Here is a 20084-nt window from a genome sequence, read left to right as displayed (position 1 = left end):
TTTGTTAAGACATAGTAAGCTTACAATTCTCTTGACTTTCTTCATCTTGCTGTTTATAGGCTTTTGAAATTAAAGTTACTTCAGTATGAATTGTAAACAAATTAGTTAGGAGACTATCTGCTATACTCCTTTCTTCTTCTTGTTTTTGTCTTAGTATATCCAAAGCCGAGCCAATTAATTCTTTGCAAATTCCAGGTAGAAATAATTCAGAAGGATTTGAACACATACTTCTGCTTTTATTCAATGAACCTGTATTAAAAAAAGAAAATGAATCAGAAATTCCTTGCATATAGCATTGGGTCTGACAGACGATCCCTTGTCATAACAATTTTATGTTATTCCCTTTTGCTGCTAACTAAGCTACTGAAGTATAAAAATGGTTAGTAAAAATAAAATACATGCATTTTTCAATTGATAAAAATATTTATATAGAAAAACATATTTTTTTAATTCAGCTAAGATAATGAAAATAAAAAGCAAACAGCTTTATAACAAAACTTTCCTTTCCACTTGCAATTAAGTAGTCACAACAAAATAATAAAATAACTGACCTTAAATGACCGTGTGAAGAAAAATGAAAAATTATTTAGGAGGTTCAAATAGTTTTATTTTTAAGAAAAAACATTTTCACACATTTTAAAATGTTTCCAAATTTTCATCATTTAACTGAAACAGCAAAAACAATTCCAGATAAGATTAGTAATGCCTCAAATGATATAAATCAAAAGTAACTAGCAGATGGAGCTATATATTAGCATCGTCCAAGTTAACCTGCACTGTTAAAAAGGATTATATTATATAGACATAGGACAGATTTAGGTAGAAAATCCCATTAACACCTACCAACAAGCAGCCTAACACCCATTATAAAAGATATAAAATCTCTTTTGTAAAGCATCATGGTTTCCATTTTCTTTTCAATCAGGCAAATTATCAAATTATTAAACTGCTTGTTTTTTCATTAATAAACAATGAGGTCCCATCTTTTCAGTATTAAATAAGGTAATCTGCTGTATACATTTAAAAAAAATACCTGATAACTGTGAAATTTGTAAGTTCTGGATTGGATGCATTTTTATGCTAGACAGACAATCAGAAATTCTTCGATTCTTCATGAAACTTCTGCTCCTAGAAAAAAAAAAAAAAGAATGGTGGTAGAGAAAACACATGATGGACAAGTCTTTAAATTCATCACTTTACATTTGCTTATAAGGGCAGTAAAAGTCGCCTCACTTTCCTTTTAGTAGTTGGAGTAATATAGAGCAGGCTCCTTATGTACCAATAACTACTGAATGTAGTGAATATTGCCCTCTAACATGCAATTTGAGCCAAGAAATAATGATCAGGGCAGACTGTCAGTTGGGTAAATTATCATACTTCCATTTGAGTCAGAGCTACATCTTACAAAACCTGAAGACATGTACCACTAACTAGTAACTAAAATACATTCTATATATTCCCTTGAATTTGTCATGAAGAGCTTGATGGACAATCAAAATAAGCAAAATTCTGGCTCCCACAAAAGACTCCTTCATCCAAGTCCAATTCCTAATAATCCAAATGGACGTGTTAGCATATTAACTTCCTACATACAAATCCCATCAACTTCAATCCCAGAATTCTTAGGATACGATGCAACTGTCCTAACCCCGTCACCAAATACGAAGTCAAATTAATATGCACATCATCCTCTTTCTGTAACTGCTAAGTACAAATCTTTGTTCATAATCCAAAGGAAACTGCACTAAACATTGATGTCTTGGGTTGTTTTTTTTATGAAAACCTTTGTTTTTTGTTTTCAATATATGTGTGTGTATGTGTGTGTGCAAAACACACACACACACACACACACACACACACACACCAATGTTGCACGTGGCAATGCAATTGTAATTTTTGCACAGATTGGTGGAAAGTAAACTCTAGATTCCCTCTTAGCACAGATAGGGACAGAAATAAACAATATTGGATTCTTCTATTCTTCGTTCTGCCATCAGGTGGATTGGAAACTTCTAAGCACCAGACTGATCTGGCCACAGTCCATGCAGACTAGGCAAAACAGACTCTTTCACCTATAAGATGTTCTTCTTAGCAATTTAGGTAGCTTGAAATGTGTAATGAATTTTATGAATACCAGGTTTTCTTCCAGTCATTTAAACAGAATAATGCCCTCCATTAGCAATATGAAGATTGTGGTACTACTCAGGTAGATCAAATATGCTACTGCTGTAACAATGCAGAGTGTAAAAGGACCTGCCTTTACCTTGGAGACTGACCTTAAATTGAGGCAAGCTCAAAGAATTAAACTTAGAGATGCAGATAGAACTTTTATTTTTCCTCAAAACAGGGAAATTCAATTCTATCTGTTTTTCCAATGAAGAACTGAGTCAGAGGATATGGACAAATATAACTTTTAACCTGTTTTAAAAGGGAGAGGAAGCTGCCACTCTGGAGCATGCATCAGTTTTTACATGTAACATGGGCATGCCCCTGTTCCTGTAGCAATACAGGTTAGGTAACTTGCTGTAACTTAAATTGTGAATGAAACAAAGTTAAACAGGAGAAAGCACCCAAAACAGTTCCCAAAATTGTACTAATGGATATGAAAAAAAAAAGGGAATGGAAAAATGTTCCCCACACCGCAACTCTAAATCTGATACCTGGAAATCCAGGTATCAAACCCCCTCAAAAAAACCACAAAAAAAACTGTGGAAAAAAAGCAGTGTGGGGGTGCAGTTCAGGAACATGCCCTGAGACAAACAAATGCTTTGACATCTGGCCAGAGCATCTCCATGGTGCTCCTGCTGCCTCAGCATGCTTCGGCAAATAGGAGCAGGGCAAGGCTGCAGCATGACCCAGACCCAGGCGTTGTACCTGGCAAATATGTACATGGGGTTGTGGGGGGGGTTGTATGGGGAGCTGCCACACGCCTACCCCCCACCTCCCCTCTACAGTGCACAACCCCTGGTGCTGGCAGCAGCAGCCAGCCACTTGGCACAGCACAGCAGCCAGCCGCTCTGCACAACACTGCATAACCCAGGGTCTCTACATGACGAATGGACCTGACCCAACCTGCCCCACTAGCATACAGATTTGGACAGGACCAGGACAGGTAGGCTCCTGCCACCAGCCGCGGTTCCTGTCCAAAGCCATACAGTACTGGAGCAAGCCAGGCCGGGTTGGGTCCATTCAGCACATGGAGACCTTGGGTGAGGCAGCGCTACACTCCACAGGTTTGTGCCTGCAGCCACACCATGGCCCCAGTGGCCCCACTGGCTACTGCTGCCAGCGCCACAGGGGGCAAGTGGCAGGTATGTGGCAGTCCCTCCCAATGCCACACCCACAAACCCACCCATCCCTCACAACCAAACACAAACCCCAAATCCCCCTATACCCACACCCTGTACACCCACCCACAACCCCCCCACAGACTCACAAGCCCCCACCACTCCCCACTCCTCTGCAAACTCTCCACCCCACCCCCCCAATCTCACACCCTGTGTGCCCAGCTGCCAGAAAGGATGGAACTTGCTGGCAAGAGCTGTGGCTACAGGGGCAGCTGTCCCTACTTCCTGGTTAGCAAAGGGGTCAGGAGAGCTCTGATTTTTGACCTTGAGAAACAGAGGATTGCTTCCTTCCTCAGAGCTCCTTACAGAAAAAAGCTGACCTTTCTGGACCCTGTCTGGCTAACCTACTGGAAAGACGAAAATAAATTTCATACTGTCATCCAACCAGCTTCATTTTTAAAAGGCCAAAAAAAACAGAGGAACTGCTCATTTTAAAATATATTGATGTGGCTTGTTAGCATTCTCCTTTTATTTGCTATCCATTCTGTGAGATTCAAAATTCTCTTCCCTCCGCACGCTGTGGTCATTAACATCGTGAACTGCTAAATCAGGATTTGTAATACACTACAATTTTCTCCATCATCTGACATTTTGCAATGTTTGCAATGTCAATCAATTATTAGAGGTAACCCCAGTTTCAGATATTTAAAGTGAAGCAGTCTTTTCTTTCAGCTCATTTTTAAAGAGCATAATGTTTAAACAAACAGAACAAAAACAAATAACTCCTGGATCTCATAGTACAGAAAAATATCATTTCATTATTGTTCAGAACTTAGCTTTGGAGCACAAAACCTATTACTGTTCCAACACCATTCTATTGTTAAAACAATATTTAGACTAAAAATAAAGAAATGCCCGTCAGATTCCTTTCAAACAATTTTTATTTAACCCTGGAGTAGAATTTACTTTGAACTGTCAGCAGCACATATCAAAAATTTACAATCAGCTGAATCAAACCGCTTTACTGCAGAATAACAGTACCATATTGGTGCCCAGTAGCAAAGCTATAATTAAGGATCTGTCAGCATTTCCATTATAAATACTATTTGCAGGAGGTTTGCAATTCAGTCGTAAACACTGTTACAAGGCTAGAACTTCACATACAAGGTCTCATCTCAGCTGCAATTTACTCTTTAAAATGACGCTTTTAAATTACAGAAGTGTACAAAAAAGCCTTCAAAACCAGACGCCTTACTCTGTAATGCTACCACCTAGAAACATGATTTGAGGGGAAAAATTGAATCTATTTAGTCCTAATGTACTTTTGGTATTTTTGATTTTCTATATATACACACGGTAACTATTCTAGTATTAGATTTAATATTCACTTGACAGTAAAATACTAATCACTACACCCATTGAAAAAGCTATTAAGATGCACGCACGCATGCACATACACATTATACACTGATCCTGCAATTACAGGCAATCTGTAAAGAAGAAAAAACATGCCCTTTCTTAGTTTTTCTTTATGTATGAATGTGGCCTGAAATTTTCTGGGGGACCATTTAAAAAAAAAATCTATGCATTTATGCCATTAAAAATTTGGTCTGGTAGACATCATGGAATCCATTATATGGAATCTCCTTCACTGGAAGTTTTCAAGAATAGTCTGAACAGAAATCTGTTTAGGATGTTTTTAGAAATATTAGATCCTACAGCTGAGGAATAGATTGGATGAAATAACTCTTGAGATTCCTTACAATCTTATGACTGGGTGGATACCTAGAAAATTTGGGACACTGCAGATGCATAAAAAAAGTTACATTGATAATACAGGCAGTTTCTATTCAGACTTCTTTTTTCTATTTGAGTTAAACAGCTGTTAAAAAGAATACTTCTGTCAAAGCTGGAAGTAGAGTTTGGGAGGCTTTTACGATTAAAAGGTTCATCCTTGTCTTCACTATCTTAGTTCACCTGTCTGGAGCCTCTAAAGGCTTGTCTAAAATGGTGCTTACCTTGAGAGTTACATGACTGGTAGTTCAGTAAGATTCACTTAGATACTCTTCAAACAATTTCTTAGCTTCCTTTACCTAGTCAACAGTCAATTTTGTAAGAACTCAACTTCAGACGAGCGTTAAGCCTGAAACTAACATCTAATCTACACTACAATATTTTACCAGTACTGAATGAACGTACATACAAAGCTCATCTGTAGTCGTAAACAGTGTTTAAGACTGAATTGCAGCAGTCCCCCACCAGCAGTTACACCACCTCTTCCAAGTGACAAGTTTCTGTCTATCTGGAAGATGGCATATTGACACTTCCCAAGGTTCACTTCACACTCTGCCAGCACAGTAGCCACAGGGGAATTGCAGAGAGCCTCCACAGTGCATGGATGTCATGTATACATGTTCCAGTGGCTCAGTGGCAGCAGCCTTTGCTTGCCACCAGAACTTCTGCCAGCAGAACCAGCCAAGGGCAGAGAAGGCCCAAGAGTGCTTGTACCAGTATAGAAAAGCCAACCGAGCACATCTAGATGCTTTGAAGGGAAAGAAACATCTAGCTACAAAGCTTCACTTTACACCTAGGTAGAGGAAAACTAGGATCCATGAGTGGAACAAGCAATCTGAACAAGTAAAAGTCACTCTTTTACCACTGTATCTACCCGCACAGTAGTGGCTATGGCAGGCACAGCTGTGTGTGTCAGAGATGAAACTACTTCACACCTCTGACTCTGCTACACTAGCACAATAATCGACATAGCTCTAAAAAGACCAAGAGCAAGGGACAAGTTGTGTATGCAAGTCTTGATGTTGATATTTCTAAGGTCTTGCCCACACTACAAAGTTTTGCTATACTGGCAAACCCTTCAAGCAAATTCAGCTTATATCATTAAAAGCGTTTCCCTGGCAGCATATAGTTATACCAGTTTCCTGAATGCAGTAAGTTACACTGACAAAAGGTTTTGAACTGTTCAAGCTGCAGCTCCACCAGGACTTTTGCCAGCATATCCATGTCAATAGGGATGAGATTCCACACATGACATACAAGACAACTAAGCTAGGAAAAAGCTTCTCTCTCCTTCCTGTTTAAAAACTCCACAGCTTTCAAGCCTCCTTTATATCTCATTTAAAAAAAAAATAGAGAGCAATTTCATTTTTTAAAGGAAAGATATAAAATCCACCATATTCATAATAGCAAAATGATTAATTTAAGCCAATATCAACCTGTGGCTATTCTACCATACATAAAATTCCACTTGTCGATATTGGCAAAATGAGTGCAAAGGATCCTCCCCACCTCGCTGAGGTAGAGCAATGAGATTCTACCCCTCCTCTGAGTAAAATTATATTATTTAAGTTAGCTTTGCGATAAACCAAACAAAAAAGCAATACTTGTAAGTCATAGATCACAACCAGACATTTAATTTATTCAGACATTTAATTAGACAAGGAAACAGTTTTTTTTAAACACAATATTAAAAAATAATAGGACTTCAATAAATTACTTACCTTCTTCTAGAAAAGGAGGAAACTGATGTAGCTGTGAGGTCTGGTTCCCATTCATCAGCAGGATCATAAAATACATCATCAGCCTTGCTACTACCATTACTCTAGGAGTGGGGGAGAAAAAAAACTCTTACTCATGTTATAAGGAAGAATTGAGTATTAATGAAATGTGTAAGTTATTAGTAAGGATTCTATTTTTAAAATACTCCAAAACTCAGTTCACGTCCTTTTCAAATTCCAAGTTGACTACTGAGTTAACTGAGGATACTTGGTTTTGAAACAAAAAGCTTCTCAATTTTTTGTCCAATTCTTAACACTTTCTTTTTACCCATTTTTGCTAAGCTTTATGCAATGTTGAAGAAATGGGTAAGAAAAAAGCTAAGCTTTATGCAATACAGATATTGGAGAGGGAAGATGCATATACATACATCTGGAGCATTTCTCACTGAAAAACAGCATAAACCATTTACTTTAGGGGTTTTTGTGACCCATTTGACAGCTGTCCACAGTGCTGAATGGTTCAAAATTCACTTTCACCTCGGAGTATATACTAATAAATGTGATAAGTAATAATCCTATAACTTCAATTCAAATTTTCTATGTACCAAAGAAATCTCATAAAATTAGCACTGGAAAGCTGAAAAAGAGAAGAACTGTTGAGCCTTTTTTACAAATAGTTTTCTTGAGAAAAGATGGCATGTGTCTGAGAACACAAATATGCAGTTACATGTCTAAGAGCTGAGAAGTTATTACTCAACTTCTGCTCACTAAACAAGTGCATTGCCCAAGGAAGAATTGAGTAAAAACTAGATACAGGCTTCAGGATTTTCTACACTCTACATAAAAATCACTTATACAACATTTTCTTGCTTAAAATTTGACAACTTATAGATGCTTCTCCTGTTTCCTAGTACAGGAATCAATAAACAATTTTATTTCAAGATAGGAAGCTAAATTTTTATGATTAATGAAGATTTTCTTCAAGTGTTACAAACCTCATAGAGTTCTTTCATTGCTGCTAGTTTATACTCAAACTTCTCCAAGCTCCAGAAAGTTGCAATTCCCAGCTTGAGATTACGAACCTGCACTTGAACAGAAGGCCCAGTGGCACTTTCTTTGTCTGTTCCATCATGTCTAAAATTAAAATGAAATCTTGAACCATAATGACCAGATTAAAAGATTTTTAAAGGATCATTCTTAAGGAAACGGTTTGCCCTACTGTAATAGAAACAGTATTTTTGAAAGAATTGATCTTATTAAACAATACCTCATGCCAAGGAGTCAATAAAAATAATGTTGGTTCTGGTTTTGTAAAGAAAAAAAAAGCCTAAAAGGGAAAATATCTTTGTAATATAGTCAGCACCAAGGGGAAAATTCTAAGATGACAAGTACAATCCTGGCTCTTGATAAACCATAGCAGAAATCTGTAATGTTGACTTCTCTGATTGATGTAGATGTGAAGAGGGTAACATAGCTGTGCCAGCATAACTTCTAGTGTAGATGTAGTTATACTAGCAAAACTGTACTTTACTGATTATGATTAGTTTCATTCCAGTGGAAATAGTGGTACTATTGCTAGACTGGTACAAAGGCTACTTCACCTAATCGTATTTATACAAAGATAATTTTGCCAATTTGGTGTACCAGAATATGTCTGCTGACTCCTAGATAGATCTTGTTTTAGATGTAAAATTATCTTTTTACATTTGTATTTGATAATAAAATCAGTTTACTCACAATAGATTACAAGTTTAAAAAGGATAAAATCAGTTATAATTTTAGTTCAAGATGGGAAACTAATTTAGGGGAAAAGCTTGGGTTAACAGCATTAAGCAATTCCCCACCCCACCTCCTCCACCCCACAAAAGATCAACTTACTATAGCCAAAGTTATGTGGTTTAGTTTTTTTAAAATGCCCTACATTAAACTACATATTAATTGGATAACTTGAATACTCACCTGCAAAAAACTGTGTGCGCTCCTAATTTGCTACCAATTGTATTAGCCTCCTTGATCATCACAGACAGTTTCAAGGAATTCCAGTCTGGCTGAACTAAATACAAAATACATCATTCACATAATCAAAGATAGCAAAGCAAAATTTAAAAAAGCCACTAAAAAAAGGAGACCTCTAAAATAATTTAGTAGAAAACATACCCTGGATTTACGATATACTGATAAAATGAAAAGGCAGTTAACACTTTCACAGGATGTTTCAAAACTGAGACACCAGTTAAAAGCATGTCAAATATTTATACTGGACTGATTAGATACTAATACATTTTAATCTCCTCTATTGGTCTTCAGTCTCCCAAGTGCTACTTTCTGTTATTTCTAGTAAAGTTTATCCTGTGAGATAATGGAAAAATCTCTGAAGAAGAGCAGTAAGTACATAAACTTAGTGGTTCACTGAGCCATACCAAATGTGATCATAATAGTACTCATAGCCCTGCCTCAGGCACAAGTCTCAATCACATCCCAGCTAATAAAGATCCTGCAATTTCAGTACTAATGGGACTAATGTTCAGTACTAAATGTTGGAAAACAATAATCTACTAGGATCCAAAATCACCAAAAATGTAGCAACCAAGGAGAGGTACTACACTGGTCTCACAACAATATGTAAATAATTCTTTCTGCCAGGAGGTATGTCATCTTTATCTGGTTGCTGGAAGACAAGACATACATTCATATGCCCCACAACAGAATTGGATGATGAGGTGAAAGTACATTACTCCCCAAACATACTTGTTTTACTTTTATCCCCATTTCCACGATTATGCTGGAGAGTTTGTATTTCTTTAGAAAGTTTCTGCTTTTCAGCCTCCAAAGCTTCAAGAATCTTAGCATGGTGAATAGTATGATCTTCTAGAGCCTGAAAAAGGAGCAGATCCATCCATTTTAACTTATTTTTAAAATAAGCAGAGGATTAAATTCCCCTCCCCATTTTGGTTTGTTTGGTTGACTGGTGTTTAGGTGTTCTGTAATCAATTTCATTCTGGTCTGATCCTTCCACTGCATACCGTAATGAAACCTTTCCTGTATAAGTTCTAACAATTTTTTCCTGCATACACTGAAATATCTGCTATTGAAACTGGTGACACAGACACCACTCGAAAAGCAGAGAAGGAGCAACTGTTTGGGAGCCTGCATATCAGCTGTTACAATCTAACTGTTGCCTACCTGATCCTGTAGCAATATAAATTGACTAAATTGTCCTAACTTTGACCCCAGATGAAACAGGGTAAAAGTTGCAGTGGTTCTGCTATATTTTTTCATTACAGAATCATGCAGACATAACAGGTAGACTGTAACAGGTGATGTTAGTATTCTTTGAAAAGTCTATAATTGTTGACTCTGTTCACAGCACAAGACAGCTGAAATGAAGAAAACATTCCCTCTTTCAATTAAGATGTTTAAATGGCTGTTTTTCATTGTACACATTTAAAAATTAAAAACTTGCACTGCCTTCCTGGAAAATAATGAAGGTGTGACAAATACGAAAATTTAACTCAGAACATGATGCAAAGGTGTTACATTCTAATAATTCTATTTAGTCAGAATTTTTCACTTAGTCTCCTTTCATGTTCAACTTGTGAAACAATTCTGAAAGTAGTGGTCGTCATTACATAGAAAAGTGATTCTCCACCTCAAGTGCTGCAGCAGATGGGGTGCCCCAAGATCTTTTTAAGGGTGTTGCAGGATGCCATGCAGTGTTTGTGCTGTTAGGTGTGCAAATGTGATTCACAAAATAAACCCAGATTTCAAACAAGAATTCATAGTGTTAAAAACATTCTGACTTGCTGTGGTCTGAGTTCTTTACAAAAGAAAAATTGTTCTATTATTTTTCTATAATCAAACAATAAATGAAAACTAAGAGCTGGCATTGTCCCAGGGGTGCCTTAAGTCTAAAAAGCTTGATAACCACTGACATAGACTACAGATGACTTCATTACTGCTCATCTCCTAAATAGCAGTTGATTTAATCAGAGAACAGTTCCAGAGACTAAACAGGATCTCAGTCTTCATAAGATCATTTGAAAAAAACTGTTTTTAAAAGAATCAACAAAGTTATACAATTATTTAATGGCTTATTTAAACCTGATTGATTGGACAAAGCACATTTTAAAAATGACCTGTTTGGTGGCTAGTGTTTCCATTTCCAGGCGCTTCTTGTTGAAACACACTTCTAACTCAAGATGATGTTTTGCTTTTTCCAGCTCCTGTATTTTGCTTGCAGCCTTCTGGTTATTCATTTCTTGCATTTGTTTCCTATGAGATTCATCTCTCTAGAAAAAACAAAAAGACAGAAGGAAGGGTTCCTGGTAAACCATAAATTCCAACCTACCTAATCTATTTGCAAAAGATACTTTTTAGCAGCTATTTCTTTTTCAATAGGTGGAGAAATAAGGCCACTAAAGATCATTCACAGTAATCCAATCCTAACAACAGAAGGAGAAAAGGGGTGGCTACAGCCCATTCAAAAGCCTTGTATGCTATAGAATTGTTAGCATGGTGATATAGCTGTGATGGTCCAAAATTGTGAGAGAGGCAGTATCTTTTATTGGACTAACTGTATAGTCAGGATAGTTAGACAAGCTTTCAGACTTTGTTTTCAAAAGTTTGTCTAACTTAATCCCAACAATGCAGTTTGTCCAGTAAATATATATCACCCAAAAATCCTTGCCATCTATCCTATAATACATGCCTGTTATGTTTATTACTTTGCCAGCGTGCATTATCTATTGAAGCCAGAGTGTACAATGCTGTATAATACAGGGGTAATTGACTGCCAATCCTTGGGCTAGATGCAGCCTGCAGAGCCATGCCATACAGCCTGTAGGAGTCCCCACAGATCTGAACATTTAGTGGTAGGAGAGCAATAGCAACAACTGTTGCTCCACTGCTGCCAGACTTCTAAACCTGTGGGTAGCCCTGCTAGATCAATGTGCAGAAGTGGTCTAGGGCCTGATCCATGCACATGGGGACCAGCTGGAGACAGCCTGGGGCTATAGGAGGTAGCACAGGCCCCCATCTTATGAGGGGTCAAGTAGAAGTGGCACAGGACCCAATCCCATTACACACTGTCCAATTCAGCCTGTGGAGGGGTCCTGTACTACTCATCCAGCCTACTGCACCAAAAGGAAGTATCACTAATCTAACAGGATACAATAGATTCTTGCCTCAAGAAGCATGCAAATTAGCAATCCAGTAAGAACGATACAAAAAAAATTGAACGTGAGTGCACTATAGATTAAATGCATTACGAAATGGAGATGAGTTTTTCTAAATGTTTTACCTACTCATACAACATTTGAAAAAAAGAAAAATGCAAATAAAATGGTTTAATTATTTCTGATTCAGCCCTATGCAAATGGAAGTATATTAAGCTAATTTGGAAGAAATAACTCTTATTCTAGAGTAATATTGTCCACACACATAGCATAGCAAGAATCTTATTTTACAATTACTCCTTTTGTACATAAGGGACAGAGCCTGGTATTCATGAAGTGAGAGGCTACTCACACAGGACACCATAGAAAATGACATGCTATATCTTTTCATTTGATTATGCAATAGCAGCTTACCAGTTCTGCTTCCAGTGATTTTATCTTGCTTTCATAAACTTTTTTTTGAGATAGGAGTTCTTGCTGAGCCATTTCTTTTGCAATTTGGATACCCTGAATCATTTCTTCCTTAGCTTTCAGTCGTGCCTCCTCAATTTCTGATTCAAGCCTAGAAGGATGAAGGAATTTCAAATTTAAATATTAGCTTTTAACCTGTCTTTTACAGCTCTCTCAGAGAGATTATATTATTCCTTCTGTTAAGAATATACTGCATATCCAAAACCCTTTGATCTTAATAGTGGTGAATTTTCTGTTTGTTTTAAAAGTACTGGTGTTCTGCAGAGATTCAGTTTCTTAAGGCAAAACATACATGTGATGAAAAATAGGGTAATCATATCATATTTTAGTCTCAACTGCTACATTTTAATCACATTTTACTCCAAGATTTGTTTTATTAAGAATCTTTCACAATTAATATCCACATGAGACCCACAAATAAACACTAGAATGGAAGAACTCAACATTCAGTCAAGGAAGACTGCAGAAATCAAGCATGTAGTCAAGGAAGGGATATTGCACCTTCTGTGGGCCAGTAAAATACCTTATCTCCAGGGATCCAGGTTTTCTGTTTGCCATGCAAAAACATGGATCTTCTCCTTTAAACACAAGGGACAGAGTTCCAGCATGCTTGGGGCTGAGGTCAGGAGGAAGGAAGGAGAGGGGAAGTAGGATACAGGGGCACACATGCACACATGCAGATGGCAGCCAGGCAGGGTATTGGAGAACAGCTCCCAAAGCTCCCTCCAGGTAAAACTATGGTGGTGGATGGCAGAAGGGGGCACAGGCGACAAAACAGAAGGAAATGTGCCCCTGTGCAGGGCTGCAGCCTACTCAGACTAAGCTCCAGGCAACTGGTCTCTGCAGCCCAGCAGGTGGGACCGCTACACTGCCATGGCTGCCAAGGTGAGGTGCCCCCTGCCCACCTGGCAGCAGTGGGGGCACAACTCCATGCCATTGTGCCTCACCTTGGAGACCATGCCCCCCTTCCCTACACACCCACCCACCCCATGCCCTACAGACTCACCCCCTTCCTCACACACTGGGAGGCTGAGGCCTGGGGCAGCAGGTCAAGAGTAAGGAGCACCAGCAGGGCCAGTGGGCTCTGGGTCAGGAGTAAGGGGCAACAGCATGGAGCAGGGCACCAGGGCAGGGCACCAGCATATCAGGACTGCTCAGTACCACAAAGCAGCAGGGAGGACAAGTTCAGCTGGACCTACATCCTGGTGAGTAAAAGGAGCAGGGGAGCTCTCATTTTCCATGATAAAAAACAAAAACAAATGTCAAAACGTATAGGTATTTAGAATTTATTTTATTATAATGATTGAAGTACTGGTAGGCTTCTAAATTGCTTAAAAATTGTAAATATATCAACAAAACATTGTATGCAACCAATACAGATAGATAGATCCATAGATCGATACATAACCACACTAATCATATGCAACAAGTTGCACTGATCTATCCTTGTGGTAGAGTCCCATCAGCATCTTGGCCTTTTTGGCTAAGATCAAACATAGCATTTTTGGCACCAAGGACAGGGTGTCAAGATTGGCTCTGGCCACCATGGTGCTGGCCTAGTATTATAGTACCTCTTGACCCAGTGCCAGTTTGGAGGCAGCTGAATGGATGGGGCTCCTCTATAACAGCATCAGATGCGCCTCCCTGCACATCAACTGCAGGAAGAACTCTGTCCTGGATTCCAGCCTCAACATCCAGGGCAAGCAGGTAAGGTGCCTAAGGGACGGCAAGAGCTACATCTACCTGGGAACACCCACCAAACACTGGGCAAAGCAGACACCAGAAGAGACCACCCGTGGGATCGTGCAGGACGTGCACAAGCTGAACTTGTCCCTACTGGCCCCCTGACAGAAGACAGATGCAGTGAACACTTTCTTCATCCCCCACATCATGTTCATCCTGAGGAAACTGGTGGTCCCTAAGACCCCCCTCAACAAGGTGGATGCCGAGATCTGACAGCTGCTCAAGAAGTGGCTGCACTTCTCACTGTGGGCCAGCAACAAAATCCCGCATGTCCCGTTGGTAGGGAGGCACCAATGTGCCACATGGGAGACCTCTGCGATACCACAATGGTCACCCACACCTTCCGCCTCCTGACCTGCCGGCCCTGAAGAAGAAACCCCCAAGAAGACTGCAAGGCAGTCCACCAGACATGACCTAGCCACCTTCCCGAGTGGTTTGCTGGAGGGTGAGTTCAGTGGAAACAGCAAGGTCTTTACTTTACCTTGCTGTGAAGCCAAGCCCACAATGCCTTGTGCAACCTTGGGAAGCACATTGACTAAGCCTAGACCTGGAACAAGGAATGCCAGAAGCTGGGAGTATTGCTGCTCCTGACCTCCAACACCAACTGCGTCGTGACCCCACTACATGAGGACCTTCCTGGAACATTCTTGAAGGTCACCATCCGAGCCAGGTATGCCAGCAACCTAAGGGCAAAGCCTAGCCAAAGCAAGGTCTTTGAACTCACCTCGAAGTGGGATGTCAGCAACCATTTCATGCCTTCCTGACTGCATCCCCTCACTGCTGGCCCATGTTCATCTTGGCATCAATAATGACTCCAAGATACTTTTCTGCCTCTACACTGATGAGAGGAGAGTTCCCCAGCCTGTACATAATGTTGCTGGTTCTTCCTCCCCAAGTGCATCACCTTGCACTTATCAATGTTGAAATCCATCCTGTTCTCATCCGCCCACCCCTGTAACCTGTCTAGGTCCAATTGCACCCTATTCCTCCCATCTAGCGTGCCCACATCCCCCCATATCTTGGTGTCGTCAGCAAATTTGAACAGGGTGCTTTTTACCCCCTCGTCCAAGTCACTGATGAAGATGTTGAATGGTGCGGGAAGGACTGAGCCCTGGGGGACCCCACTGCCCACATCCCTCCAGGGCGAAAATGACCCGTCCACCACCACTCTCTGGGTGCGGCCCTCCGGCCAGTTGGCGACACATCTGACTGTGTGGGGGCGACACCACAGCCCCCAGTTGCTTAATGAGAATGGCGTGAGAGACAGTGTCGAAGGCCTTCCTAAAGTCCAGAAAGACTACGTCCACTGCTACCCCTGCATCTAAGGATTTTGTGACCTGGTCATAGAAGGCCACCAGGTTGGCCTGACAGGACCTGCCTCTAATGAGCCCGTGTTGGTTGCCTCTAAGCATAAGCTCTCCCACTGGCCCCTTGTGGACATGTGCCAGGATAATTCTCTCAAAAAGCTTATCCAGGATTGAGGTAAAACTAACTGGCCTATAGTTTCCTGGGTCCTCCTTCCTCCCTTTTTTGAAAATCGGAACCACGTTGGTCCTCTTCCAGTCCTCTGGCACCACACCAGAGCACCACAACTGCTTGTAAAGCCGTGCCAGGGGTCTCGCAGTGACCTCAGCTAATTTCCTCAGCACTCTGGAGTGGAGATCGTCTGGACCAGCTGACTTACATACATCCAGTCCCTCCAGAAGTTCCCCAACTAGATCCTCACTGACCCTTGGCCTAGGTGTGCCTCCCCTGAGGCCTCAGGGGGTCCCAGAGTGGGGGCTGATCCGGTCTCTGCTCAGGAACATAGAGGCAAAGAAGTTGTTAAATAGGTTAGCTTTGTTGTCTGGTGTGATGACCAGATTTCCTAGCGTGTCTTGCAGGGGTCCCACGTTACCCAGTACCGTCTTTTTGCCCACTATGCATTTAAAAAAGGACTTCTTGTTGTCCTTGATCTGGGTAGCTAGTCCCAGTTCCATCTCCGTCTTGGCCTTCCTGACCGCCCCCCAGCAGCCACGAGAAAGCTCAGTGTAGTCCTCCCTGGTGATGACCCCTCCCTTCCATTGGGTGTATGTCTCTCTTTTAGCTAGGAAGATTGTTTTGGAAGTGTTTCAGAAAATTTCAGCATTTTGGAGCCGGGCTTGCAGGGAAACAGCTGCACGCTGCTGCTCTGCCGTGCGACTGGGCTCCAGAGGGAGCAGAGATCCATGCCAGGGGTCTCCTCACAGCCACTGCCCCAGCAATGCGGGGCTGCACAGGATAGGCAGCAGCATCAAGGAGACCCCAGCATGGTTCTCTGCGGAGCCAAGTCACATGGCAGGGCAGTGCTAGTCCCTGCAACATGACCTGGCTCTGCAAGGAGCAGAGATCTGGGGCTGCACAGGGCAGGCAGAGGCAGTGAGGAGACCCCAGCGCAGTTCTCTGCTCCCTGCAGAGCCGAGTTGCACAGCAAAGACCAGCAGGTTTGCTCATCGCTCTGCACTGCTTACCTGCCCCGCGACCCAGCGTGACAGGGATCAGAGATCCATGCGGGGGTCTCCTTGCCTGCACAGAGGGCAGCAGCCCTCCCCTTCTCCTGAATGAGCCACCCACAGCCCCATCCTACTCTCTGCTGGGGTCCTGCAGCCCCCGGCCCCAAGCCCCACCTGCCTGGGTAGGGCAGTGTGACAGTTGCAGCCTGTTCGAAACAAACTCAGAAGATTCGGCCAAAACAAAACAAGACAGTGATCCGAAACACCAAAATGAACCACAGTCCTCTGAAATGGCCGAATTCAAAACCGAATCAAAACACAGATGTTTTGCACAGCCCTAGTTTCCTTGTATGCAATTGTAAGATAAGGGGCTTTTTTATGCTGATTGGAGAAAAAATAATCTTATTTTATATTCAAGTAAATACAGTATTAAAAATAAATCTTCATTCAGCTTTATCCATGTTTTTGATGCATTTTTTTGGAAGGGGAAAGCATTACATCTATGAAAGGTACTGGATACCACAGTCTACATTCCACAATGCCACCCTACAAAACACAGTTTGCAGAAAGGCCACAGATCACCACACAAGTCCACAAAACCAGCAACAACCCTAGACACACCAAGAAAGCAAAGTCTTGCGCTCAGGAAGGAACAATTCCATGGACAAATACAGGCTGGGGACTGACTGGCTAAGCAGCAGCTCTGAAGAAAAGGACCTAGGAGTTACAGTAGACTATAAGATGAATATGAGCCAATAGCATGCCCTTGTTGTGAAGAAGGCCTCCAATCTCTTCTAGAAAGATCTGCTTTGCCACTAACCTGCTGCACCTGCTTATACCTCTTCATTACCAGTTCAGAGCTTTCCTCCATCCCTCCAAGCAGACTGTTTGTATCTGCATAGAGTCCTTTTATTTATTTTAAATTTAGCTTAGCCTGTGTCTGCTTCTCCTTCACTGTCCAGATTCGGATTCGGCCAAATCAGGAAGATTCGATGCCGATTCAGAGTCAGCAATTCAGACATAGACACAGCTTTAAGAGTTTTTTCTACGTACCTTGAGGTAGCAGGTGTGGCTTGTGAATGCTGCGATGTTGGGGTTCATGGAGCATCCCACAGGAGTGCAGGGGGGCCCTCCACATGCTCAGCGGTGAACCCGCAGTGGTTCAGAAGCACTTCCAGTCCACTTCTGGGGCTGCCAGGGAGCATGCTGGGTGGCTCCCCCATGCCTCCCTGGCTTGGTGATCGACCGCAGGGGACCCCAGGTGCTACCCCCCCTGTAAGTACCAGTCACCAAGCCGAGGGAGTGTGAGGGGCCCCCTAGCGCACTCCCTGGCAGACCTGGAAGTGGACTGGAAGTGCTTCTGCTCCACTTCTGGGTCTGCTGCTGAGTGCACTGGGGAGCCCCCCATTCGTCTGTAGGACACTCTATGTGCCCCAGCACCACAGCATTCATGAGCCCCCACTACCTAAAGGTATGTAGAAAAAAACATTAAAGTTGTCTCTATGTTCGAATCGATTCAGAGAGACTAAAGGGTCCTCTGATTTGATTCAGATTCAGAGGTTCGGCCACTGAATCGGGCTGAATCAAATCAGGGACTGAAGCTTCACACAGGCCTAATACTTACTTCTCCTAAAAATGGAGTATATGTCTTTTACATATTGGATGTTTATATCCTTACATTTCATATTTCACAAAAAAACAGCATGCTGCCATAGCAGAAATAATCACAAAAAAGGCTGAAAGGGTCTCCTAGAGGTCTGCTAGTTCAGCTCAAGGCAGAATCATCCCCATCTCAACCACCAACATAAATATTTATCTAACCTGCACTTAAAAACTTCCAATGACAACCTGCCTAGATGATCTGTTCCAGGACTTCATTACCTGGGACAGATAGAAAGTTCTTCTCATTACTCAGTCTAAATCTCCCTGGATGCAATTTAAGCCCATTACTTCTTTTCCTGTTCTCTGTAATGCTCAGAAGACAATTGATCACTATCCTCTTTATAAGAACACTTTTTTGTATTTGAAGGCTGGATTGAACCACCCTTCCATATTAACAAAAAAAAAAAAAAAAAGAATATATGTCATGTTTTCTAGATATCTAATTGCTTTTGCTGCTTTCTTCTTCTTTCCCATTTTTCCACCTCCTGGGTATGATATTAAGTTTAATACTCACACTTGGACACAATGCTCCAGGTAAGGCCTTATTTGCACCAAATAATATGAAGAAGAATCACTTCCTGCTACTGGCATACAACACTCCTATTAATATAGACTAGGATGCTCTTTTGTGCACCTTATTTTCAGATTGGGAGAACCAATACTTACTGTGACCTTTGTGCAACCAGAAGTTCATTTTTTGCAAATTCAAAATCTTTTGGACCATCACTTGAAAGGGTCATTCCACAAGATAGCCTTTTTACTTTCTGAACTTCAACAGGGTGATTAAACCTAAAATAATGGTCTCCACCAAGGATCACCCGATCACCCTGAAAAAATAAAAAAAATCTGTAGTTTTCAAATTTTACAATAAACATACAGTACAACAAACTTGGGAAACTTTAAGAGATCTAATATTCTTGTCAAATTTAACCATTTCAGAGTGTTCTCAAAATCTACAGTCAAAGCTTTTTAACCACTGCTGGATGTTTATTAATATGCAATATGTAAACAGAGTTAATCTTTTGACGACAAACTTACATGATGCAGAATTGTTCGGTCCAAAATTTGTTTCCCATTAACATATGTCTTTGCTTCTCCCAGGGGGGTAATACTCACGTTACTGTGAACATTTTTGATAATGCTGAAAACAAGAAACATTTGTGACATCAACAAGCATTGTGAATTTAAAATAAAGTCTATAGACTAGAGCACATTATAGACAGACAGACAACTTATGGCACTCTCTCTACCCTCAGTCATTAATTTCTCTGCCACACACTCAGTGCAACATCTAACTGGCAGCTGCCACAGCCCTTCTGGCTCTGTGACAAGGGCAGATCTTTCACTACTGGATCCTGCGCTTACCCTCCCCCCACAAAATTCAAGCTAGCCATTACCAATAGCAACAAAAATCAGAAATAACTGGCAGCAATATTAAGTGGAGACTGTATTGGGAGGGATGTTTGAGAGCAGCCCTTCGCACAGAACAGGAGGGCTGGGGTGTTATAGATGGCAACCTTTTAAAAATGGCGATGCTGATCCCAACTCCTAAATTATTAGGGGTGGCAAACTTGTGGCATGACTGCCACAAGTGGTCTGGGGCACCATACAACAGATCAGCAAGGGAGTAGAGAACACAGTGGCAGATAGGGAAGGGAGCAGAAAGCAAAGTAGTAGATCTGGCAGAGGAGAGGAAGCATAAAGCAGAGCAGCAGGCCAGGCAGGGAGCAGAGAACTGAGAGCAGAAGGCAGGAGAAGCAGATC

General features: G+C 41.3%; 1 protein-coding gene across 1 annotated transcript in view; it reads right to left on the bottom strand.

The window, feature by feature from the left end:
* Window positions 1–20084, bottom strand: part of KIF14 (kinesin family member 14) — a 57001-nt gene that overhangs the window by 12498 nt on the left and 24419 nt on the right. Inside the window, exons 14-23 of the mRNA XM_019530683.1 lie at window positions 19359–19461; window positions 18987–19147; window positions 12388–12535; window positions 10936–11088; window positions 9548–9674; window positions 8759–8852; window positions 7795–7933; window positions 6803–6903; window positions 1034–1128; window positions 25–249 (exon numbers count right to left, since the gene is read on the bottom strand). Of these exons, the coding sequence (XP_019386228.1) occupies window positions 25–249; window positions 1034–1128; window positions 6803–6903; window positions 7795–7933; window positions 8759–8852; window positions 9548–9674; window positions 10936–11088; window positions 12388–12535; window positions 18987–19147; window positions 19359–19461 (1346 nt within the window). The remainder of the gene's footprint in view (window positions 1–24; window positions 250–1033; window positions 1129–6802; window positions 6904–7794; window positions 7934–8758; window positions 8853–9547; window positions 9675–10935; window positions 11089–12387; window positions 12536–18986; window positions 19148–19358; window positions 19462–20084) is intronic.

The sequence above is a fragment of the Crocodylus porosus genome, unplaced genomic scaffold, assembly GCF_001723895.1.
Source record: "Crocodylus porosus isolate Cpor-Errol unplaced genomic scaffold, CroPor_comp1, whole genome shotgun sequence".
Taxonomy (NCBI): Eukaryota; Metazoa; Chordata; order Crocodylia; family Crocodylidae; genus Crocodylus; species Crocodylus porosus.
The sequence above is the reverse complement of the archived record's forward strand: the minus strand, read 5'-3'. Positions and strand labels throughout refer to the sequence as shown.